The sequence below is a fragment of the Chlorocebus sabaeus genome, chromosome 18, assembly GCF_047675955.1.
Source record: "Chlorocebus sabaeus isolate Y175 chromosome 18, mChlSab1.0.hap1, whole genome shotgun sequence".
Classification (NCBI taxonomy): Eukaryota; Metazoa; Chordata; class Mammalia; order Primates; family Cercopithecidae; genus Chlorocebus; species Chlorocebus sabaeus.
The window spans coordinates 61,423,771-61,449,337 of record NC_132921.1 but is presented as its reverse complement, the minus strand read 5'-3'; the positions used below and the strand labels follow the sequence as shown (position 1 = coordinate 61,449,337).

The 25,567-nt window shown below is 42.2% G+C and overlaps 1 protein-coding gene across 5 annotated transcripts in view; it reads left to right on the top strand.

Annotated features, from left to right (window-relative positions):
- GREB1L (GREB1 like retinoic acid receptor coactivator) overlaps positions 1-25,567 on the top strand; it is a 294,500-nt gene that overhangs the window by 207,889 nt on the left and 61,044 nt on the right. For all 5 annotated transcript variants that reach the window (XM_037982457.2, XM_037982458.2, XM_037982456.2 and 2 more), the window contains 8 exons: positions 1,346-1,462; positions 2,089-2,208; positions 3,222-3,359; positions 6,074-6,259; positions 11,706-12,032; positions 13,224-13,352; positions 14,278-14,412; positions 16,555-16,752. In XM_037982457.2, coding sequence (XP_037838385.1) covers positions 1,346-1,462; positions 2,089-2,208; positions 3,222-3,359; positions 6,074-6,259; positions 11,706-12,032; positions 13,224-13,352; positions 14,278-14,412; positions 16,555-16,752 — 1,350 coding nt within the window. The remainder of the gene's footprint in view (positions 1-1,345; positions 1,463-2,088; positions 2,209-3,221; positions 3,360-6,073; positions 6,260-11,705; positions 12,033-13,223; positions 13,353-14,277; positions 14,413-16,554; positions 16,753-25,567) is intronic.

The window sequence follows — 25,567 nt, the reverse complement described above, 5'->3', positions numbered from 1 at the left end:
AGCTACTTGGCAGGCTGAGGTGGGAGGACTGCCTGAGCCCAGAAGTCCAGACTGCGGTGAGCTGTGATTGTACCACCGCACTCCAGCCTGGATGATGGAGTGAGACCCTGTTTCAAAGAAGAAGGAGAAAAGAAAGTATTAATCATTGTTAATTTTAAGGATAGTAATGATATTACAGTTATTTTTAAAAGAGTCTTTTTATTTTAGAAACAAATACATTAAGACCAGGCATGGTGGCTCACACCTGTAATCCCAACACTTTGGGAAACCAAGGTGGAAGGATTGCTTGATGCCGGGAGCTCGAGACCAGTCTGGACAACATAGCAAGACCCTGTCTCATAAAAAAAAAAAAAACAAAAAAAAACACAAAAAACCTTAAAAATTAGCCAGGTGTGATGGCACACTCCTGTAGTCCCAGCTATTTGAGAGGCTGAAGCAGGAGAATCATTCGAGCCTCGGAGTTCAAAGCTACATTGAGCTCTGAGCCTGCCACTGCACTCTAGCCTGGGTGACTGTGAGACCTTGTCTCAAAAACAAAAAAAAAATCACACCTGTAATCCCAACACTTTGGGAGGCCGAGGCGGGCAGATCATGAGGTCAGGAGATCAAGACCATCCTGGCTAACACGGTGAAAACCCATCTCTACTAAAAAAGATACAAAAAATTAGTCGGGTGTGGTGGCAGGCACCAGTAGTCCCAGCTACTTGGGAGGCTGAGGCAGGAGAGTGGCATGAACCCGGGAGGCGGAGCTTGCAGTGAGCCGAGATCGCACCACTGCACTCTAGTCTGGGTGACACAGTGAGACTCCGTCTCAAAAAAAAAAAAAAAGAAAGAAGCACACAGAAGTATTTATGTACAAAATGATAGGGGTTTGCTTCAAAATAATTCACAGCATGCTTGTGCGTATGTAGGAGGGTAGAGGTAAGGGTGGAGAAAGCAAGATGGGCTGTGTTGGTAAATGTTGAAATTGGATGGTGGGTATGTAAATGTTCATTATCCTATTCTCTCTACTTTTCTGTATGTTTGAAACTTTCCATGATGCAAAGTTAACATATATATATAAGAATTTTTTTCCCTTCCTTCCACCCATCATCTCCAAAGACTTCACTGAAAGTGATTCCAGAAGATCTCCTGGGGTCCTAGGAAACTGTTTCTAAGTGACATTTAATTTTAATGAAGCTCTTCCTCTGACAGTTGCAGTTGGTTTTATATAACTGGACTGGGTCCTATCCATGAGGTTTCTTGGAATCCTAGAGTGTGAGGTCTATCAGATGGTTCCAGCATCCCAGAAAGCAGTGCCCTGCCCAGCCTCTGTTCTGAGCACTCCTCTCCTTGTGTTCTACAGATGCTGCTAATGGAAACAGTAGCCATGGAGGGAAGGGCAGTGCATCCAGCTCCACTCCAGCCCACACAGGGAATTACTCTTTGTCACCAAGACCTAGCTATGCATCAGGAGACCAAGGTACCATACCTGTCATAGAGTTTTGTAATAATGCACTTACCTGGGGTTAGAAGTGCTCCAGATTTTGTAATGAATTATCTGGCAACATGCTCTGGAGTTTTTTCTCAGCTCGTCATACAGTGTTTTGAAAGTTTGTAATTGGTGTGAACAGTAATGAGTAAATATCTTGGGATTCTATATGGATGACCTAACTGGGAAATAATGTTGAAACAAATGTTTAAGGAAGTGTCTTGAAAAACCATGGGTTTAGCTGACAAAAGTACAGGATTCGAAGTTGTCTGTTGTGTGATCCTGGACAAATCTGAGCCTTCCTTTCTCCTTTTACAAAATGGGTATAACAATAATATTTGCCCTACAACACCACAAGGTTGCGGGTAGAATCAAATGAAATAAGCTACATAAACTTGGGAATTGTAAAACAACATACAGATGTTAAGTGGCTATTATTGTAATGTTAGGTTACTGATGTGGCTTTTTTTTTTTTTTAACTTTACCTCTAAAGGAGTGATTTAGACTTTCTGAGTGTAATCAAATTAAAGGTTCTGTGTTACTCTGGCATTGTTTCCTTTCATCCACATGGCTGAGAACAAGACGATCTCTTTTTTTGTTTTTTTGTTTGTCTTCAGCTACCATGTTCATTTCTGGGCCACCAAAGAAACGACACCGGGGATGGTATCCTGGGTCACCTCTCCCCCAACCTGGCTTAGTTGTACCTGTCCCTACAGTTCGTCCTCTTTCAAGAACGGGTAAGATTTTAACATAAGATGGATCGTAAGTGTGTTTTTAATTCACAGAGATATCTTCTTCCATTCTTTCCCTGAACTCTTGAAGATGAGTTATGTGAGGAAATTGGTAGTAGCTAATGTTTTGTCACGATCGTATTTGCCTTCCCTACACGCACAAGATCATTACAACTGATCTGAATTCAACCTTTGACTTAGTTTTAACCCATAGCATTGAAAAGCCATTCATTATATGGGACACAATGCTACCAACCCACCATCATAGGGCATATGTGGACTTGTTTTGCTAGTAGTGGTGTTAGATTTTCCCTGCTGTTAGCTGGTTCTTTATGTGACCCATGCTTATTATTTCTGACCTGGATGGTTCAGTCTGTGGCTAGAAACCTGAAAAACCAAAACCAACTGGCTCTCTTTCAGAATATCTAACTGTAGCCATTTGGTGTCCACAGTTCAAACATTTGTCTATCTTGCTGAACAAACCACAGACGATTGTAAATAAACTGGTTCTAAGACATAAATGAGTCATTTAAATGTTTGTTTAAATAAATAGTTTTAAAGACTACATAGACATCTTATATACACAAATAATTATGCCAATCTATCCCTATGGTTGCCTGTAGGAAGCACTGGTTAATGATGAATTCATCCTTCTTCACACTTTTCTACACCTTTCAAAATGTATGTAATGAACAGATATATGCCTTTGATAATCTCGGGGGAAAAAAAGCTAAAATACCAAACAGGATCCAAAATATTGCATATGGAAAAAACAACTGGAAGGAAAGTCACCAAAATGCTAAATAGTAGTTATAGCCACATAATATGATTATGGTTAATTTTTTTCTCCTTTTGTTTTTTTCACTTATCACTTTACGTAATCAACCTAATGAAAAACACAACAAACAGTCAGATTTCTAATACTTCTCTATTAAAAGTATTAAAACTGCATTGCTTTCTATTGTATTTCATTTAGTTTTCACATGTCATCTTTCTTGTCAAACTTTTTTTTTTTCCAGAGCCCCTTTTATCTGCCCCAGTTCCACAGACCCCACTAACTGGAATTTTACAACCCAGGCCCATTCCTGCAGGGGAAACTGTAATTGTTCCTGAAAACCTGCTGAGTAACTCAGGAGTTAGACCAGTAATTCTGATAGGTAAGGCAATGGAATTCCAAGTTGCCTGTGTCTGCTGGAATCTAGGAGTGTTTTTCCATTTCATTGTGTTTTTTCATATATTCATGAAGATATTCATCCATCTATTGATTCTTTCAGCTTTTATTGGCCTGCTCTTTCATGCTATATTAGGAGCTGAGGATAAGGCAAAGTCTTTCTGCCCTCAAGGAGCACTGTTTATTGGGGGAGTCTCACCTCCCATGGGCCACTAGGGTTGGTAAATAAGCATTACAACCATTGTAGGCTTATAGGCGATACCATTGTAGCACACTGTGACGTGGAAGCTCCTTAGAGATTCACAACCGAGAGCAACCAGAACTCAGAGCTCTGAGAGAGGGCTTACTTACCTCTGCCTGGAGGGGTCCGAGAAGACTTCCCAGAGGTCTTGGTTAAGCTGGGTCCTGAAGGTTGGTCAAAGTGGACAAGGTCGGGGAGGGGACATTCCAGTCAAAGGGAGCCAAACCGCAAAGAAATAAAACAAGCCAAGCCAGCTGACAGACCCTACTCAAGAGAACCAAGAGGCCCCACAGTTGCAGGTCTGAACCTTAGTATCTTTGAGGAGGCTGAGTCCTTCCAGGTGGTCTACAAGTGGAGGTATAGACATATAGGGGTCCCTACATTCCAGGACTAACTTAGTGCTTTTCATACCCATGTCAGGAGTCTCCTTGGTTTAGGGCTGCCCTAGGCCAGAAGGAGACTGCTTGCTCTACCTTTAGGACAAAATAGATAGGGTGTTTAAGGTCCCCACATCTTTAGGATGTGTTTACATGCAGTGTTATTTGCTTTTTGGGTTGGCCTGAGCCTGCCTAATTGGATGGTTTTGCTTCGAGTCATGTCCTTTACCTGGTTACTCTGTCTGCTAATCCTGGTTCTGTAGGTACTGAGGGGATCCCAGTTGCTTAAATGCTGTATGAATTAGGAAGCTCTTTTTGAACATTAACATAGTGCCACTAAGCTTTGAAAAGATGCATAGAACATGGGGACCCTTTGGTCCTTTGGTGCCTGCCTTTTAGAAAGTCTCACAGAGGGACTATCCTTGCCATCAACCACCAAAACAGGGCATATTTGGACACATTTTTTCCTATCTATTTCTAAAACAATTTGAGACTGTTTACTGACATTTAGGAAGACAACCTCACAAAAATAGCTAAGATAACAAAGGAACAGGGATCTCCAAGTGCCTGAAACTAGTAGAATCTTGCTGTTAACCAATAAATTTAGTTTACTTTTTTTTTAAAGAAAATCTCAGTAATATCTCCAGGTGGATAATGTCAGAAAGGAAAAGAAAGGGGAAAGGAAAGGGCAGAGGAAAAGGGAAAGGAAAGGGGAAAGGAAAGGAAATCTCAGAAAGTGAAACATGTATTGTTTGTTTCTGTTTTTGTTTTTTGTTGTTTTATGAGACAGAGTCTCACTCTATCATTCAGGCTGGCGTGCAGTGGCACAGTCTGCTCACTGCATGCTCTGCCTCCTGGGTTCAAGTGATTCTTCTGCCTCCTGAGTAGCTGAAATTACAAGCGTGCACCACCACGCTCAGCTTATTTTTGTATTTTTGGTAGAGACAGGGTTTCATCATATTGGCCAGGCTGGTCTCAAACTCCTGATCTCAAGCAATCTGCCTGCCTTGGGCCTCCCAAAGTGCTGGGATTACAGGCGGGAGCCACACCGCACCTGGCCGGTTTTTTTGTTTTTGAGATGGAGTCTCGCTCTGTCACTCAGGCTGGAGTGCAGTGGCGCGATCTCAGCTCACTGCAACCTCTGCCTCCTGGGTTCAAGCGATTCTCCTGCCTCAGCCTCCCATGTAGTTGCGTGCCACCGTGCCTGGCTAATTTTTGTACTTTTAGTAGAAGCTGGGTTTCGCCTCTACTAAAGGCAAAAATGTTGGCCAGGCTGGTCTTGAACTCCTGAACTCAGGTGATCCTCCCGCCTCGGCCTTCCAAAGTGCTGGGATTACAGGCGTGAGCCACTGCGCCCAGCCGTATTGTCATTTCTTGTTTTCTGATTTCTTATCTGAAAATAAACTTGATCAGGGACTTTATCAGAAATATTTTATCATTGCAGTTTTACAGAGGATACAGACATGTTTTGCAAACTCATCAATCTTCCGGCAAAATATTAACATGTCCCTTCCATGAGAAACAGAGATAATATGAGTACAGTTGTCCCTTAGTATCCCTGGGGGATTGATTCCAGGCCCCCTCCCATATCAAATTGAATATCCTCAAGTCCCTCATATAAAATGGCACAGTAATTGCATATAACCTATGCACATCCTCCCATATACATTAAACCACCTCTCCATTGCTTGTAATACTTATTACAGTGCCTACACATCACGTCATTCACGTGAATTCAGCGTGCTACTCAGCCCACACACAGCAAGTTCAAGTTTCACTTCTTGGAACTTTGTGGAATTTTTTCCCCCTGACTCTTTCAGTCCACGGTTGATTGAACGTGGAACCCACAGATACAGAGGGCCAACTGTATTTTGTTTCCTGTTCATTTAATTTAATGTAAGGATAGAATGTGAAGCATCCAAGTGAATTCCTTAGGATTGATATATTTGAGTGATTTGTTTGATAGCTATCTCAGAGGGCAGGGAATTTTGTTAAGCATCTTTGATCCTAGTTGAGCAAGCGTACCTGGTTGGACCATAAAAAGAAATGTTGAACTGCACTGACCTGCTTCTATTGGGACAGGCTATGGCACTTTACCCTATTTCTATGGAAATGTTGGTGACATTGTTGTGAGTCCTCTGCTGGTGAATTGCTACAAGATTCCACAGCTGGAAAACAAAGATTTGGAACAATTAGGGTTGACTGGCAGCCAATTTCTGAGTGTGGAAAACATGATTCTTCTGACGATACAGTATCTTGTGCGGCTGGGTAAGTCATTTTCCATAATCATTTGCTAGTGACTACTTTTGAGGTTTTTTTGTGATGTACTTTTTCTTTCTTTCTCACGTTTATCCTCCTAGCTCTTATTTTTCTTCTTTCACTTCTAATGTTTTTTCCCTTCATCCGCATTCTCTGTAACTTTTCCCTTTCCTCTCCTTCATTTCTTTTCTACTCCTTTCCTTTCCTCTTTGCTTCTTTGGGTCCTAGAGGAGATGAATTGCACCACCTAGTGTCCAGTCTCATGATGCTCCAAAGGTCTCCAAAGTAGTTAAGGTAGGCAAAACCTTAAAGGGTTGTACCTTGAGCACCCCTTTCCTGGGGAGCTTGGCTAGGCCTCCTTCCTGAAAGTGCACCTACCATCTGGAATGCAAACACAACCATTGCCTTAAACAATTATTTTCCAGTTTTCCATTTAGCCTTTTTATCTTGTTTATCCACTGGCCCTACACCCATTTTCTTTTTTCTCCAGCTACACCCCTTTGATAGAGTCCCATCATGCTTTCCATCATTGAGGTCATAACTGTGGACCTCCCTGGAAGGTCTCTAAGTTATAGGGTAAGGGGGATATGTAGGTCATGAACCCTTCACTTCCTCTATCTGATATATCCTCCTAAGCCCCAAAGTGGGTGTATGCGGGTGCCCTGACAATACTAGAGTGGCTCAGCAGCATTTACATCGAAATGTCCTTTATTTTGCAAATGGCAGTAGGCCATCTAATTATACACTCACTCTAGGACTTCAAGCCACTGATTTACTTAGAAAAATATTTGAGATGTGGCCGGGTGCAGTGGCTCATGCCCATAATCCCAGCACTTTGGGAGGCCGAGGTGGGCGGATCACCTGAGGTGGGGAGTTCGAGACCAGCCTGACCAACATGGAGAAACCCCATCTCTACTGAAAATACAAAATTAGCCGGGTGTGGTGGCGCATGTCTGTAATCCCAGCTACACAGGAGGCTGAGGCAGGAGAATTGCTTGAACCCGGGAGGCGGAGGTTGCAGTGAGCTGAGAGCACGCCATTGCACTCCAGCCTGGTCAACAAGAGTGAAACTCCGTCTCAAAAAAAAAAAAAAGAAAGAAAAAAAAAATATTTGAGATGTAAAATTAAACGTAAAAATATTTGTATGCACTCGTGAAATTTTTTAATTTTGGAAAATAAAAATACTTCAGTGTTAGGAGATAATAAAAACACTGGACTAAATAACTTTAAAAGAAAAAAAAAGCTTTATTAGGGCATATGCAGTCTTTGGTGCATTAGCAATTTTGACTAGAACTCTTTGTGCCCTGAGAGGCTGACTTGACGTGGGCTCTGCTTTGACATGGCCTTTTGAAATTTACAAGGCACCAATTTCCCATGAGAGCTACTTTCATGATAAACCTAGGACTTGCTAATGATGCTTATTGAAAGGTAATACAATTATAAAACTCACCTGGGTCCACAGCTCATTTGATGACATAATTTTAATTGCTACATACTGAAATTAGATTGTAGACTGTGTTCTAAGATCCAAAGCCAACTTCTAAATGCACCCAGAATTAGTAAAACCAGGCTTCATAGAGTGATATTATAGCCAACCAAGCAAATCACTCTAGCACTCTTTTTCAGTTTTGTTTGTTTGTTTGTTTGTTTTGAGACCGAGTCTCACTCTGTTTCCCAGACTGGAGTGCAGTGGTGCGATCTCGACTCACTGCAACCACCACCTCCCATGTTCAAGCAATTCTCATGCCTCAGCCTCCCAAGTAGCTGGGACTACAGGCATAAGCCACCATGCCCTGCTAATTTTTGTATTTTTAGTAGAGACAGGGTTTCACCATGTTGGCCAGGCTGGTCTCAAACTCCTGACCTCAGGTGATCCACCTGCCTTGGCCCCCCAAAGTGCTGAGATTATAGGCGTGAGTCACCACGCCTGACCTCTTTTTCAATCTTAATAGCAATTTTTAAAATCAGAGTCTAATTTAATTAAATGAACCAAGTGGTCAAAATAAGATATCTTTCCTTAAAGTACTAAACGCTGTTATCTATCATTAAAAAAAAAAAAAGAAAAGAAAAGAAAAAGAGAGAAAGAAAGAAAGAAACAATTTCAATTTAATTACACAGATTCTTCTCTGCCCTGCAGGATCAATTCCCTCCAGAATTTGACTTCCAGTCAATTAGCCTCTCAATATACATGAATAGCTATTTCTCTTTAAAAATCTAAAGCTTTGTACATTGAGACTTCTCTATACCTCAACAACTGTTCTGGTGTCCTTCATTTATTTATCATTTATTTATTATTTATTTATTATTTATTTATTTATTTATTTATTTTTTGCCTCTGGAGGTTTCAAGAAGGCAATCAAGAATAGTTTTACATATGCCATAGATTATAGACATTAACAAAATAAATCTAAACTTCTAAAAGAATAATTTTAATACTTCAGCAGCTCAGTTACTTAGAGGTAACAGAAGAAAAGCAAGATTCTTCAGAAGGAACGTACCTCTTCACTACAGTCACTTTTTAAAAATCTTAGTCATTTCACAATCTGAAAATCTTTGAAGTTGATAATGAAATCAGCAAATCCAAAGATTCTTGGAAGCCTCTGAGTCTATTTAAACCTTGACTTTTCTCATTAAGTTAGTTCTGTCTGAAAAGTCGTTAAAACTGATACCTCGACTAACCTAAGTTATTGGAGATCAGCACTTGAAAGAAAAGATTACTGTTATCAAGCTTGCAAAAGTGGATAAAAGACACCTGCAATGCAATTGTAAAGGCTGAGGCTGAGGCACTGGGTGTGGTGGCTCACATTTGTAATCCCATCACCTTGGGAGACTGACACTGAAGGATCCCTTGAGCCCAGGAGTTTAAAGCTGCAGTGAGCTGTGATTGTGCCACTACACTGCAGCCTGGCAGAGAGACTGAGACCTTGTCTCTAATTAAAAAAATAAAAATAATTTTTTAAAAGGCTGAGGATGAAAAAGTGATAGTTGATTTTTGGAAGCAAGACATTTTACTCTAAGAAGTCTCTTACCTCATTTAAACTTTAATACCTTTTCCCCCACTGCTTGATTCCTAATGGTACATCAGTCAAAACTCTATAAAAGCGAGCTTTAAGGCAACAAGGGATGTTGTGAATATGTTTAGTAATGTTATTTTCCCAGAATGTCTTTGTACTTTGAATTAATTATGCTTCCTGATAGAATATGTTACTCAGTCCTGGAGTCAGTCTTATGGACTATTAACCAAGTCCCTGAGCTTTCAGGTTGTTAATGAAAGACAGTAGGGAATTGGAGACAGCCAGGGCCACCTGCTTTTCAGCTGTCGTGTTCTGGTGGAAGAAAGCTTTAAATAGATGACCACCTTCTATCCACTTTGAGCTCACCGAAAAGTGTGTACCTAGTGACAATTACCATGATGCCAATTTGATAAAGCTGAATGAAGATCAGACGTCTTGGTGGCTCCTGGAGATTTTTTTTTTTAAAGCATCCCTCCACATTCCCAGCAAGTTTTCTGAGAAGGACAGTAGAGGCCAGACATGATGGCTCACGCCTGTAATCCCAACACTTTGGGAGGCTGAGTAGGGTGGATACCTGAGGTCAGGAGTTTGAGAGCAGCCTGACCAACATGGCGAAATCCCATCTCTATCAAAAATACAAAACTTAGCCGTGCATGTTGGCGCGTGCCTGTAATCCCAGATATTCCAGAGGCTGAGACAGGAGAATTGCTTGAGTCCAGGAGGTGGAGGTTGCAGTAAGCCAAGATCACACCACTGTACTCCAGCCTGGGTGACAAAGGGAAGCTGTCTTTAAAAAAAAAAAGCACAGAAGAAACACAGATATAATGTATACATTACCATTTTCTTGCCCTGTTTCCATTATAGAGGAGAAAAATCTATTTATGAGAATTCCACTCTCCTACCTCTCCCTGGCCTCCACCCAATCCTGGAAAAGCTGTTTTCTCAATTAAAATGGTTTGTTTTTATAATGTGTAAGATTTTTATTTAATTTTCTGTGTCTGAAAAGCATTACTAAACACCTACTTTTCTTACTTTCCCAGAAAAGATGGGAAGGGCCAGAGAAACCACTTAGATCCCTATTAGAGGATGGAATGGATCTGACTCACTTGTGGTGCCTCCTTCTCATGCAGAAGTCCGTCCAGTCCATCACCCCCTTGTTCTTCCATAAGGGGCTTTTAGCAATGGGTTCTGGGGCTGTTGCTTGGTCTCAGATCACAGACACTGAGGTGTCTGAGCTGGTTTATGAGAGCCTGAGTTTCAAATCTTGGGTTCACAAAGCAAAATAAATGATTGAATAGAGGGAGTGACTATATTCTCACTGCTTTCAATTTAAACTAAATGTTGAAATCTTAGTTCATTTGTGTCAGTTGGATACCAAACATTGACTTGCTTATTTTGTTCTAAAGACGTTGAGTTTCTAAAGAGTAAGAAACAAAATCCCCCGGATTCCAGGGGCCACAGGTCAGCAGTATAAGTTTAGCCCCAACTGGTTGGAGAAAAGGGCCAAATGGCATATTTAACAGTCCAGAATGCTGGGGAATAACTAGATCATGAAAGCGTTCTCTATCTGGGAAAAGTGTGAGGCTGCCTTCAATATAACTTGGGAGTGAAACATAATTAAACTTCATTTCCTGATGCACAGTATTCTCAAATTTAGGCTTAGAGGCAATACATTAAAATGTTTTCCAAAATGCCTATGAATAAAATGAGAACTGAATGAAACTTAAAATTGGTTATATATACCAATAGGTTGGCTTTTTTCTTTTCTTTTTTTTTTTTTTTTTTGAGACAGAGTCTCGCTCTGTCGCCCAGGCTGGAGTGCAGTGGCACGAACTCGGCTCACTGCAATCTCCACCTCCAGGGTTCATGCTGTTCTCCTGCCTCCGCCTCCCGAGTAGCTGGGACTACAGGCGCCTGCCTCTGCGCCCAGCTAATTTTTTGTGTTAGTAGAGACGGGGTTTCACTGTATTAGCCAGGATGGTCTCAATCTGCTGACCTCATGATCCGCCCGCCTCGGCCTCCCAAGGAGCTGGGATTACAGGTGTGAGCCACTGTGCCCACCAGGCTTCTTTTTTCATTAGTCGTTAACAATTTCCATAATGCTAAGCTTAATAGGTCAAGAAATATGCCACGTGCAAGGACCAGCTCCGAGGGCATACCGTGGAATTAATGGTTTCGCTTAGTACATCCTCTTTTAAAAAGATCAGGAATACAGAAAAACAGAAGCCTGGTTTTTCACAAAAATTGAGGCAAAAGAAAAATAATTTCACAACAGGAAGTGATTAGTAGGACTCTACTTGTCACCACCCCAAGAAAAAGAGGTTATTTTCTAGTTGGAGTATGTATGATGGGCTGAGAAGTACTGCAGGATAGCACATGGGTGTATGTCTCTCTTCTACCTATGATTCTTTAAATTCCAGCTGTAATTCTCTTCTATATAGGTCCTGATCAGGTACCTCTCAGGGAAGAATTTGAGCAAATTATGCTGAAAGCTATGCAAGAATTTACTCTGAGAGAAAGAGCCCTGCAGATAGGTGCTCAGTGTGTCCCTGTGTCACCAGGACAACTCCCCTGGCTTGCTAGATTAATTGCCAGCGTATCTCAAGACTTGGTTCATGTGATTGTGACCCAGAACTCTTTGGCGGAGGGCATTTCAGAGACCTTAAGGACTCTCAGTGAAATGAGACACTATCAAAGGCTACCAGATTATGTGGTGGCAATTTGTGCATCGAAAATCAGAGGAAATGAATTTTGTGTGGTAGTGTTAGGTGAGTAACTTTTTTGTTTTTTATTTGTTTAATCCATTCGACCATTTGTCCATTTAAAAATGTGTGTTGTGTGTTTCAGGCATCCACATAGTCAACCTCTGATTAATTGCTGGAGCTTGGGCTCATCCTCCTAATTTTAACTTTCCCTTTCCTTCTCAGATCAGGTTTTGTGTGGCCCTCAGTTTGGCTGGTGCCCCTGTCAGCTGGTTGTGGGAGCATTATTTCAAAGCTCTCCCTAGTAACAGATACCCCTGTCTCATGTAACTGCTGTCCTTTAAAGATTTTGGAAATGTTACTACTCTAGCATGTGATAAAGCCAGTGCCACAGGTGGCCTAAGCCAATTAATCGAATTTGCCAGAAAAGTAGCTCATATATTCCCCTTCTCACTGAAGAGTCTATTTAATATTGTAACATCAACTCTAAGGGAAAGATTCAGAAAGTTGGTACACTACAAAACTGGGTGGTGGGAGGGGATTTTTGTTTGTTTGTTTTGCACTGTGCAAATTTTCTATCAGGCACCCTCCTGGGTAGCCATTTGGACTACATTTTGCTTCTCTCCTCTCTGTAGTGAATGGCTCTCACCGCTTTTGAGCAAAGAAGCTAAGAAAGTCCCCTCACTTTGACAAAACCTGTCTGCCCATTTTTCTGTGCTACATGTATTTCCAGAAAGCTTCATCAGTGTGATACATTAATATTTTTTCATTTTTGTTAAAAGCATGTTTATATTTTTAAGGCAAATATTCACTATAACCATGCAAGCACAATTTTTATGAGGTTTTTCGTACTCTTCCCTAGTCTGTTTTTCCCACATGTTCTCAGCCCCTGGACATCTGCCCAATTGGCCAGCCCTGGGGCAGCTGTGGTGTTACCCACAGCCCCTGGTTGGGGACAGGGACCTTCCTTAGTCATTAAACACAAACATGTGCATATTTTCAGTTACAAACATAAGGTACATCATTTTTTTTTTTCCTTGATCATCTGCATTATAAACATTTCTGTTTCTGTCTAGAGTCAGAATTGATATTTCAAGTGCTGTATAATTGTCCACACCTTTTGGTGTGTCATAATTTTCTCAACCTAAGTCCCTATGGTGACATCCTTTGATTGTTTCCAGTTGTTGCCATTATAAGTAATGTTCCAGCAACATTTGTTCTGTTGATGAGTTTTCTCTTCTCCCCTCCATCCTGCAGGTCAGCACCAGTCCCGAGCTCTGGCAGAGAGCATGCTCACCACAAGTGAGTTTTTGAAAGAAATTAGTTATGAGCTTATCACAGGAAAGGTCAGTTTCCTGGCATCACATTTCAAAACCACATCATTAGGTGAGTGGTTGTAAGATCTGGCAACACTGCCAGCCCCTAGTTGTGTGATTTTCTGAATTTAAATCTTAGCTTGTCAAGATGAGTGTGGAGCTCAAGCTGGCCAGCTGATCTTTCATTTGAAATGGTTTATCTTAAGTATTTTGTCACTGACACCACAGGAAGCAGTAAGGGGGTCTAGAGGAAGGCACATTGGTACCAGATTCAAAAGTCTCAGCTCAGCCACAACCTCATTGAGTGACCTTGGGAGAGTTTCTCTCTCCCTGGAACTCAGTTTGTTCATTTATTCCTTCCTTCCCTTTCTTTCCTTCCCTCCTCCTTCCCTCCCTCCTTTTCCTTTTTTTTTTTTTTTTTTTTTTTTTTTTTTTGACAGTGTCTCACTCTATCGCCCAGGCTGGAGTGTAGTAGCATGATCATAGCTCACTGCTTGACACCACCCCGCTTCACAGGCTCAAGCGATCAGCCTCCCAAGCAGCTGGAACTACAGGCATGTACCACCATGCCTGGCTAATTTTTTAATTTTTTGTAGAGACTGGGTCTCCCTTTGTTGCCCAGACTGGACTCCAGCCCCTGGCCTCAAGTGATCCTCCTGTGCCTTCTAAAGTGCTGGGATTACAGGCATGAGCCACTGCGCCCAGCCTAGAACTCAGTTTTCTAATCCCATTCTGCCTGCTTTTGAGTATTAGGGAGGTTGAGATACAACATGTGAAAGCATGTAAATTATAAGCACTATATCAATGAGAGTAGTTCTTGCTATAGAGACGCCAGTATACTATAAAGATGGCCAAGTGTAAATGCTGATATGCATTTCTGGCTGACCAACAAATCTACTGAGAACAGCCTGACTGCCCAACTCAGGCAGTTAATAAAAACAAAACAAACATATCCTTCCTCGTAACCTTCTTATCTCTACTTTATTTTGTAATAGGCGATGACCTAGACAAGCTGCTGGAAAAAATGCAACAAAGAAGAGGAGACAGTGTGGTTACCCCTTTCAATGGAGACCTGAATGAATGTGTGTCACCCCAGGAGGCTGCTGCTATGATTCCCACACAAAACCTGGGTAATGTCATCTCAGACCGAAAGACAGAAGTCAGTCCTTAGGACAGACATTGTAAAAACTAAGTCATTCTAAGAGTTTTGAGGATTCTTCAAGTCATAGACCACAACAGCCTTTTCCTGATTGTCTACATGATAAACCTGGTTCAAATTAAAAATGCTTTCCCATGTGGCCTGGATCAAAGGCCTTGTTCCTAGTAAAAGTCTTCTGGAATGAAAATCCAAGTCAAAGACTTTATCTTAAGCACTCTGTCTTTTTTTTCTGAAAGATTCCAGGACATTGGCCCATTTTCCTCCACCAGCTGTGCCCAGAGGACTTCAAGAAACTGTCTGAAAGAGTCAGACTACAGGCAGTGCAGGGCCCCTAGCTCCTGCTCCTTCACTTACTCTCTGACTTGTAAAACACACACATTATCTCAGGGATAGTGAGGGTTTCTTGGCAGATAGAACAGCACTACCAACATGTCATCTGCCCTACAACAAGCTTCAGGGCCTCAGAGCGGGAGTGTCAGGGATGAGGAGTCTGATCGTTAGACTGGATTCATTTGGGTTCAGATTCCTTCCCCAGTTCACTGATTGACAGGGATGACATAGGACAGAACAGAAAAAAGAACAGGAGAAAGGATAGATAGGAGACAGACCCTTATAAGCTGCTGCTGACAGCCACTTGGCCCCCACTTGATAGGAATGTATCATTTATATATTAGGATTGTCTCAGGCAATAAAAGTAGCATGGTTTGGCAGTCAGCTCTGTTGTAAAAACAAATGCAAATACAGGCAATAAAATGTTTTGACTTCTCAATGGTATTTGGTAATAAAGTGATCATCCAGATGGTCTAAAATGTGTTTATGTTAACTGTTTTGAATTATTAACACATTTAGAATTTAAACATTCTCAGAGGACTTACAGATTCCCAAGTACATTCTTGGTTCCCTGTTTAAAAAATCTTGTTTAAAGATGTTTTCGAAATGACAGCCTAGCTGTATTAAAAGACAAATTTTGATTAGTAGTCTGTGGTACAAAGACTATTTGGGCTTCTATTTAAAGTTGCATGTTTGGGCTTTTCCATTGGGTTCTCTAAACCACTAGGGAGACCGTCCGTATAAATCTCCACTTGCTGTCAGTGTCCATGGTAACTGGGCTATGTTGACAGGCTGTCTTTGCCTCAGCTGCATTTGATTTTAGAAAACATTAATTAGCACAGGTTAATTAGGCCCTGTTGCAGTTAAACTGGCACATGTGTTCCTGATAATAACCAGCGCTTTAAAGAAGCATTGGATGTTGCCTGCTCGCGCGTTTAGCTGACTAAACTTGTTTCATTGTGTGTGTGGATGTGCATGCATGTATAAGAAAGATTGACTGCTTGATTATACTTGCAATAAAAAGCTACTGACCTGCTTAGAGTATCTGGGAAATGTTTTTGTAATACGTCACCTGCTGAGTGGCCAGCTGGCTATGTCATGAGTCAGGTGTCTTCAGATAGTCCAGGCATCAGCACTGGAGCTGGCCACAACCACCTAGATCTGCCAGGTCACAGCACTGGCAAAGTGGAGTTGAGTGGGAAGAAAGGTGAAGGTCGTGTCTCCATGACCCACGTTATGTAGTCCCTGGGAAGGGAATTTCTGACCATGTTGCAACTGACTTGCTGAAGAGGAAATGTTTACTGTAATGCCATCCAGAAAAGCTCAGGGGGACTCGGCATTATGTTCATTATGGCACCTCCTCTTTCCTTGGACTGGGTCGGGTCTGGGACACTGGCCTGTGCTGATATGTCTAAAGAAAACCGGAAATGTTCCGCTTTTCAGAGATGAGCGCTGGCTCCAGCTGCGAGAGTGTAGTCTGTCTCCTCCACTTCTGGGTTGGAATAAGGGTATTGAATTAGGCATTTGTGAGATAATCAATCAATTTTAAAATAATACATTTGCAAAACTGCCACGTCCACTCCTGAGCACATCCTCTCATCCGCGTTTCAGGAAAAATAGGCAAATCTATTAAAACTCAATAGAGAGTGCAAATAGCAGGTGAGAATTCTTAGTGAGAGTGTATTACATTACTGTCTGTGTGGTATGTGTCCTCATAGAGATTCACAGTGGCCATTATGGAAGTAAATTAACCTTGTTCTTATGACTTCTTTTTAAATTTTAGATTTAGATAACGAAACCTTCCAAATTTATCAACCGCAGCTAACAGTTGCCAGAAAACTCTTATCCCAGGTGTGCGCTATCGCGGACAGTGGCAGCCAGAGCCTGGACCTCGGTCACTTCAGCAAAGTAGACTTCATCATCATTGTCCCCAGATCGGAGGTGTTGGTTCAGCAAACTCTTCAACGGATTCGACAATCAGGTAAGAGTGAACTTTCAAAGAGGAGCCCACTTAGATCCAGCTTCAGATCCCGTTGCCTCTTTTGCTTAATCCAAACTTTCATAGGATGCTTAAAACCTTCTTCAGTAATAAAAATCATAAAAGCACTTTGTTATTTTGGGTTTATCTGAAGTTTTCCCTCAAAGTACTCTGTCCTTGTTCCCTCAAGGTCAAGGGTAAATGGCTGTGCATGTTTGCCAGATACCGTTAAGTTCATGATGTAATCTGTGGGACTAGAATCTGGTCATTTATTGATGAAGAGAAATTTTCTCAAGGCAAGGATGGCCCTGCATGAGTTGATGGTGTCTGTGCCACCTGAGCTCCTCCCACATGCAGGCCTCATTTGCATAGGTGGATTCTTGGCCATTTAGCACGTCACCAGCACATCTGCAACCTGGAAACCAGAACACCATCCCCCATGTCATCTATGACATTCTTTAAGAAAAAAAGGTTAGCGTTACTCCTAATAACTTTAAGTATAAAGAAAAAAATATTTTTCCCAGAAAAGGTGGAGAGCAAAAATTTTACAAGTCTTAAAAAAAAAAAATGTTACAAGTCTGTGGTAAATAATAACCGTTTTCAAAAATAAAATTTGATTAGAATTACAAGAAGTTATAAGGAATTTAGAAACTTGGGACAGCTGTAAAATGCTTGCCTTTGTAAACTAGGTTTGAAAAGGAAATTATAAATGTCAAGTTGCTTCTGATTACCTTAGCTGAGGAACACACACACACACACACACACACACACCCTCACAAGCAGATTTTAGATCTGGAAGATGACTGTTTTTGCCAGAGTAAAGAATTTTACTTTCGGCCGGGGGCAGTGGCTCACGCCTGTTATCCCAGCACTTTGGGAGGCTGAGTTGGGTGGATCATTTGAGGTCAGGAGTTCAAGACCAGCCTGGCCAACATAGTGAAACCCCATCTCTACTAAAACTACAAAAATTAGCCAGGTGGTAGTGGCACATGCCTGTTATCCCAGCTACTTGGGAGGCTGAGGCAGGAGACTCACTTGAACCCAGGAGGCGGAGGTTGTGGTGAACCGAGACACTGCAATCCAGTCTGAGTGACAGAGTGAGACCCTGTCCCCCCTGCCAAAAAAAAAAATGATTTTACTTTCAATATATTTAAAAACAGATAGGAAGCAGAAAAATCCAGAAGCGCTTAAAATGTGGTTTATATGTTCATACCTGTCATTCTGTGCCTCTCAAATTTTATCCTACATACAGATCATCCGGGGATGTTGCTAAAATGCAGATTCCACTTCAGTGGGTCTGGATTGTGCTCCGGATTCTGCATTTGTTTTTTTTTTTTTTCCTTTTTTTCTTTTTCTTTTGAGACATAGTCTCACTCTGTTGCCCAGGCAGGAGTGCAGTGGTACGATCCTGGCTCACTGCAACCTCCACCTCCTGGGTTCAGGCAATTCTCCTGCCTCAGCCTCTTCTAAGTAGCTGGGATTACAGGTGTGTGCCACCGCTCCCAGTTTTTGTATTTTTAGTAGAGACAGGGTTTCACTATATTGGCCAGGCTGGTCTCGAACTCTTGACCTCAAGTGACACACCAGCCTCAGCCTCCCAAAGTGCTGGGATTCCAGGCGGGAGCCACCACACCCAGCCTGGATTCTGCGTTTCGAACAAGCTTCTAGGGATGCCAGTGTCAGAAGGCCACACTTTGAGTAGCATGGCTCGATAAGAAATCTTGCTTGATTGTACTTTTAAAAATAACTAAAAGAGTATTGTAATTGGATTGTTTGTAACACAAAGGATAAATGCTTCAGGGGATGGATACCCCATTTACCCTGATGTGATTATTACACATTCCATGCGTGTATCAAATTTTCTCATATACTCCATGAATATATACTCCTATTGTGTACCCACAAAATTTAAAATTAAAAGTTTTGAAAGAAGGCCTCATGTTCCAGAGGTCAAATGAGCTGACTGACAGTACATTTTTCCCTGTTTCTATCTCTTTAACCCCTCTTGGTGGCTGTGACTGACATGTGAAGTTTTGTCCATGTCCTCTGGAGGCCCAAGTGCCTGGTTGACAGTGCAGTCTTCTTTTTAGACTCTCAGTTTTGGAATGACAAGTTACAAAATGACTTGTTGGAAATATCGACCTGTAGGTGATGAGCTGGAAAAGGTCAAATGCCTTCTCTCACAGCTCTCCCAAAAACCACAGTGAGTTTTATCTCTTAGCTACTGGCTTGTTTCTGCATTTATTTTTCCTGCCCCTTCTCCAGTATGGGGAGTGGATGGGTGTCGGTCACACCAAGCAGTAGCCAGATTTTTTGTTATTTTTTTTCTTTCATAACATGGAGGAAGGGCCTTGTCTTTTAGGTAGTTTACTTTTACCAGTTGCCATCTGTGGCCTCCCTGAGTTTGTGATCTGATATCCCAAATTGTGCTTGAGCAAACACATCACGGCAGCTGTTTGAAGTGACGAAATCATCTAGCAGAGCCTTTTCCTGAAATAACCTTTCAGTGACCTGCACTTTCACCTTTCCTAATAAATGCAAGCTCCTAAATAAAGCCTTGCATTTTTGACAGATGAAGAAATTGTACAGGTTCTTTGCTTTCTCTTCTCAATGCCCTCAGATTTTTCTAAAGTGAGTATTTTAAGATTGTCACCTCTCAAAAAGGTACCAGAATTTGACCAATTATTTGACCAAAGAATTTGACCAAAGAAGTATTTGTTTTGATATTTAAATACCTTCATATTCTTGGAACACATACAAATTGATAGAAGAGAAAGGACTAGAAGCATGTTAAAATGTATGGAGGAGAAATTGTTCCGGGTAGAATAAGTAGCAGGAGATTATCCATAAAATAACTCTTTAAAATCATAGGTATTAAAACAGAAAGTTTTTGAGAAATCATCTGACTTAGTTTCCTCATATGTCATCATGTGAATTGAGAAGAGCCTAGTTTGCCTGAGGCCACAGAAGGTAGTACCTTAAGAGCAGGGACAGTTTGTTTTTGTTTTTTGTTTTTTGGTTTTTGTTTTGTTTTTTCTTTATTTGAGACCAAGTTTCACTCTTGTTGCCCAGGCTGGAGTGCAATGGCGCCATCTTGGCTTACCGCAACCTCCACCTCCCGGGTTCAAGCGATTCTCCTGCCTCAGCCTCCCGAGTAGCTGGGATTACAGGCATGCGCCACCATGCCCGGCTAATTTTTTTGTATTTTTAGTAGAGATGGGGTTTCTCCATGTTGGTCAGGCTGGTCTCTAACTTCCAACCTCAGGTGATCCGCCCGCCTCGGCCTCCCAAAGTGCTGGGATTACAGGTGTGAGCCACCGCGCCCGGCCCAAGGACACTTTTTTTATTTTTGCAGGCCTAGTGCCTCATTTCATGCCTCTCTTGGGCCTGGCACCAGCAGGTGCTCAACTGATGTTTGAATGGAGGGCTAGAAGGAGAAAGAGATGGGCAAAAGGAGAAACAGTGCCCAAGGTCTCTGTGTCCTGGTTGCATTTGCCTCCTTTACTAAAGAAAGCGTTCCAGCAGAGCCTGCCAGGAAAAGCACCCAGGCAGGGAAGAGCTGCCAAGTATGCAGAAAGGGCACATCCTTGGCAGTGCCTGCATGGCTGAAAGTAAAAGGATGAAAATAGAAACCATCACGTTGTTGCAGACCCAGCACTAAAGTGAAGCATTTGAAACCTCAGCTCACATTCAGATGAAGAAATGAAGGAAAGAGGGGAGGGAGGAGGAAAAAGGAAAACAAAACAAAATATCATAGAATCTGAAGGTTTAAAAAAAAAATGAAGTGGGTTTAACATCTTTTAAGTTTGCCTAATGTTGGCTTGTAACTGCTGGAGTGATCTGTGGAGAAGGAGCATTTTTATACTATAGGAAATCCTTTTGTTTTAGTGTGATTTTTTTAGAACTCTGAAGTTGTAGCATGATTCTTCTAATTCAGAGGACCCCATATTCTGTGAATGAGAATACTTAGCGTACTGGTGCCATCCAAATGCAAGCCCATTTCAGTTCAAGGTGGGAGGGAGAAGTACAGGAAGTGACTGACCGTTTTTCACCTCCCTGCTTATAAAATGGTGTTGGTGAGAGCCCCAGCAAATGGGAACGGGTCTGGAGGTATCCAGGCAAGGAAGTGTTATCCTGTCAGGGGAATGACACAAATCTGACACTTTAACACATGTATGATTATAAAAAAACTAGAGAGACGTATTTGTCTGCTGATATATAGATTACTCTATTCAAATGGACATAAGACAGTTTTAAGGAAGCAGTAGACATTGCAGGGGAAGTGAAGAGAGAGGAAGGCATTCCCACTTTCTTTCCTTTTCCTTTTCCTTTCTTTCTTTCTTCTTCTTCTTTTTTTTTTTTTTTTTTTTTTTTTTTTTTTTTTTTTTTTGAGAAGGAGTTTCGCTCTTGTTGCCCGGGGCAGTGGCACAATCTCGGCTCACTGCAACCTCTGCCTTTCGGTTTCAAGTGATTCTCCTGCCTCAGCCTTCCAAGTAACTGGGATTACAGGTGCCCGCCACCACACCCAGCTAATTTTTGTACTTTTAGTAGAGGCAGGGTTTCACTGTGTTGGCCAGTCTGGTCTTGAACTCCTGACCTCAAGGGGATCCACCCACCTCGGCCTCCCAAAGTGCTGGGATTACAGGAGTGAGCCACTGTGCGTGGCCAGCATTGTCAGTTTCTAAAAACAGACTTTATTGTGGCAGAGCTTTCTTCTCTAAGATATCAATTAAAATAAGAAAATACATTTTCTTATTTTTTTAAATAACAAAAAAATTTTTAATAAAAAAATAAAGACATATTTTTTTGGTCTCACCAGCCTTATGCTCCCTTGTTGGTCACTTAAAATTTCAACAGAAAAAAAATATAGTATTTTTTGTTCAGTGACTAAGACACAGGGAACAGGTGCCCTGGAAGAATGTACTGGGAAACTACTCTGTCCTGAGGTAGAGAAAAAACAAGAGATTGCTCTGTGCAAGCATAACCCAGCACATGCATTGCTATCCGAGGGATGGCCTAGCCAGTACCCAACTCTCAGTACCTTCCGTTCTCACCCTCAGGCACATTTGCCCCCTGCTTCACCATAGCCACAGCCACTGCCCCTTCGTCATGCCCTGGACTCTGCCTAATCCTGGAAATCCTGGAATCACCCATTCAGATGTTCCCAATTTCAGGCCACACTCTCCTTTGCGGCATATTCAACATCTTATCACTGTGTGGGAAAGAATCGATCTTTCCAGTTGATGCCATGCTAAATTCTTGTTTGTTTTTTTTGCTGTTTGTTTTTTATTTTGAGACTGAGTTTTGCTCTTGTGGCCTAGGCTGGAGTACAATGGCGCAATCTTGGCTTACTGCAAACTCCACCTCCCAGGTTCAAGTGATTCTCCTGCCTCAGCCTCCCGAGTAGCTGAGATTACAGGCATGTGCTACCACTCCCAGCTAATTTTTTTTTCTCGAGACAGAGTTTCACTTTTGTTGCCCAGGCTCGAGTGCAATGGCACAGTCTTGGCTCACTGCAACCTCTGCCTCCCAGGTTCAAACGATTCTTCTGCCTCAGCCTCCTGAGTAGCTGGGATTACAGGCATGCACCACCAAGCCTGGCCAATTTTTTTGTATGTTTAGTATAGACGTGGTTTCACCATGTTGGTCAGGCTGGTCTCGAACTCCTGACCTCAGGTGACCCACCCACCTTGGCCTCCCAAAGTGCTGGGATTACAGGTGTGAGCCACCACTCCCGGCCTAATTTTTGTATTTTTAATGGAGATGGGGTTTCACCATGTTGGTCAGGCTGGTCTTGAACTCCTGACCTCAGGTGATCCACCCACCTCGGCCTCCCAAAGTGCTGGGATTACAGGCATGAGCCACCACACACAGCCCTTTTTTGGTTCCTTAGTTGGTTCTCTCTCTCATTCTCCACAGTGGCTATCATGGACTCCATTTCACTCCTCAAACCCCAGACTTCATCCCTCATCCTTCTCTCTTAGCAAATGACCATGCTACACCCAAAGAAAAAAAAAACAAAAACTTTAGATAAAAACTTGGCTTTAGGCCCAGCATGGTAGCTCATGCCTATAATCCCAGCACTTTGGGAGGCTGAGTCAGGTGGATCACCTGAGGTCAGGAGTTCAAGACCAGCTGGGCCAACATAGTGAAACCCTGTCTTTACTAAAAATTCAAAAATTAGCTGGGTGTGGGGGTGCGTACCTGTAATCCCAGCTATTTGGGAGGCTGAGGCATGAGAATCACTTGAACCTGGGAGTTGGAGGTTGCAGTGAACTGAGATCACACCACTGCACTCCACCAACCTAGGTGACACAGTGAGACTCCGTCTCAAAAACAACAACAACAACAACAACAACTTCCTGCCTGGGAATCTAGAAACCTGTGTAGACACCTGTCTTTTCCCCTTCCCTGCTGATCAGTGGAGGAGCTGCCCTGCTCTGTTTCAGCCTGACCCACACACCTCACCCCAGATATAGTTTCCACCTTTGAGGGACCTCACGCTATTGCTTTTCTTCTCTCTCATTGCTTCAACTTTTTTCTCTCTGGGGTCTCATTCCATCAGTGTCAACCTGCTCCACTCTCCCAAAGACAAACCAAGACTCTGTTAGTCTCACCTGGCTCTCCAGCTCCCCTCCTCCTCCCAAGTGCCAAACCAAGAGGGCAGTCCATCGTTACCTCCATCTCCCAGTCACTCCCCGACGCTTGGCAAACTGGCTTCCACCCTCACAGCACCCTTGCCAGTATCACCGACCTTTTTGGTCCTTATCTGAGCTTTTGGCAACACTGGAGACCTCCATTCCTTTCGTTAGATTCCTTCTGGTTCCTCTGGCTGCCCGGGCACGCTCCTTCCCAGCTTTTCTCCCACTGTGTGTGTGTGTGCGTGGTGCTCACGCACACACCCTGCAGTTCTCCAGCCGTGGCACTCAACACACTGTGTGTTGTAGTTGTGTGCTTATTAATGATCTTTCTCTTCAGCCAGAAAGTAAAATGAATATTTTACTATGCATGAATATTTGCTGAACAAATATTCAACATTGTGTTGAATTTTAAGTTCAAATCTATTTTGAAAGGCAAACACAGAAATAATATTTAAGGTTTGCTAGCCCTCTGGCAAAAACAAATTTAGTCATTAAAACCCATGTTCCAGAAATCTACTTTGGCCAAGAGTAAGAGACATTAGTTAATGTGTTCCCTAAAAGGTTATTAATCTAAACCTTTAGGTTAGATTAATAGGGAACACGGTGACTCCTAGCCACCACTGGCTCTGTTCTAGAACTCAATGAGTTGCAAAATGTCAGGAAGGAAGAAGAGTTACTGGTGCTCCTACATTCCCACTCATGTCAAAAGTGAGATTTAGTATTTAGACACAACCCTGGATCTCTTAGTACCATCGTCAGTGCCACAAGTGCGCCCTGCTGATACCCACGTTTTATTGTGGAGTTGGAAAGATGTGACAATTTGCTTATGATTCACTAGAAAATAAACTTGTTTAATTCCGTAGAACTGTGATAAATTAAGTTAGTAAGGAAACAGAATGAAAATGACCTTTCTTAGACTGGCCATTGCTCAGTGCTTCTGACATTTTCAGATTCCTTACCTCTGCTTATTTTTGAAAAACAAAACAAAGCATGAAAGCTAAGTCAGAAGCTAATGAAAAAGTTTATTTGTTCTTTTTGTTTTGTGGAGTATTGCTCTGTCACCCAGGCTGGAGTGCAGTGGTGCGATCTTGGCTCACTGTGACCTCCGCCTCCCAGGTTCAAGTGATCCTCCTGCCTCAGCCTCCAGAGTAGCTGGGATTACAGGTACACACCACCACACCCAGCTAATTTTTGTATTTTTGGTAGAGACGGGGTTTTGCCATGTTGACCAGGCTGGTCTCGAACCGTTGACCTAAGGTGATCCACCCACTTGGCCTCCCAAAGTGCTGGGATTACAGATGTGAGCCACTGTGCCTGGCCTAATGAAAAAGTTTATCTATGGGATAGAAGAGATAGGTATGGAATGACTATAATTTTGACTTTTTAGCCTTGAAAAATGATTTATATATTCAAAAATAAAATAATGGGGAAAGGCAAACTTAAAATTTAATACAAACAAGTGAAGGAACCTAACTGCATATCACATTGACAATATTAACCACACAGCAAAAAGAATTAATTCAAGTAATTTTTTAACAGTTTCCTTACTGTATGTTGTTAATGTGACATATCCTATGGGGTTGAAAAGATTGGAAAGAAATCTTAAATTTTAATTAGAGTGTTTGTTATTGGGAGTATTACTGATAAATTTAAAACTATTTTGTGTATGTCATAGGAGAGAGCAGACAGGTAAATAGTTTAATGTTTTTTTTTTATGAGATGGAGTCTCGCTCTGTCGCCCAGGCTGGAGTGCAGTGGCGCGATCTTGGCTCACTGCAAGCTCCGCCTCCCGGGTTCCCGCCATTCTCCTGCCTCAGCCTCCTGAGTAGCTGGGACTACAGGCGCCCGCCACCTCGCCTGGCTAGTTTTTTTTGTATTTTTAGTAGAGACGGGGTTTCACCGTGTTAGCCAGGATGGTCTGTATCTCCTTACCTCGTGATCCGACCACCTCGGCCTCCCAAAGTGCTGGGTTTACAGGCGTGAGCCACCGCACCTGGTGGTGCTTTCAGTTTAATGTTGAAAACCAGGGTTCTCAAATGAAAGATGGGAACTTCAAATGTGAAATGGGAAAATAAGAAATACTCATTTTAGGTTTAAGTTGGCGATAAAAAGGTGAAGTCATAATTTGAAAAAAGAAAAATACTTCTGTCCACTGAAAGACAGGGTCTCACTCTGTT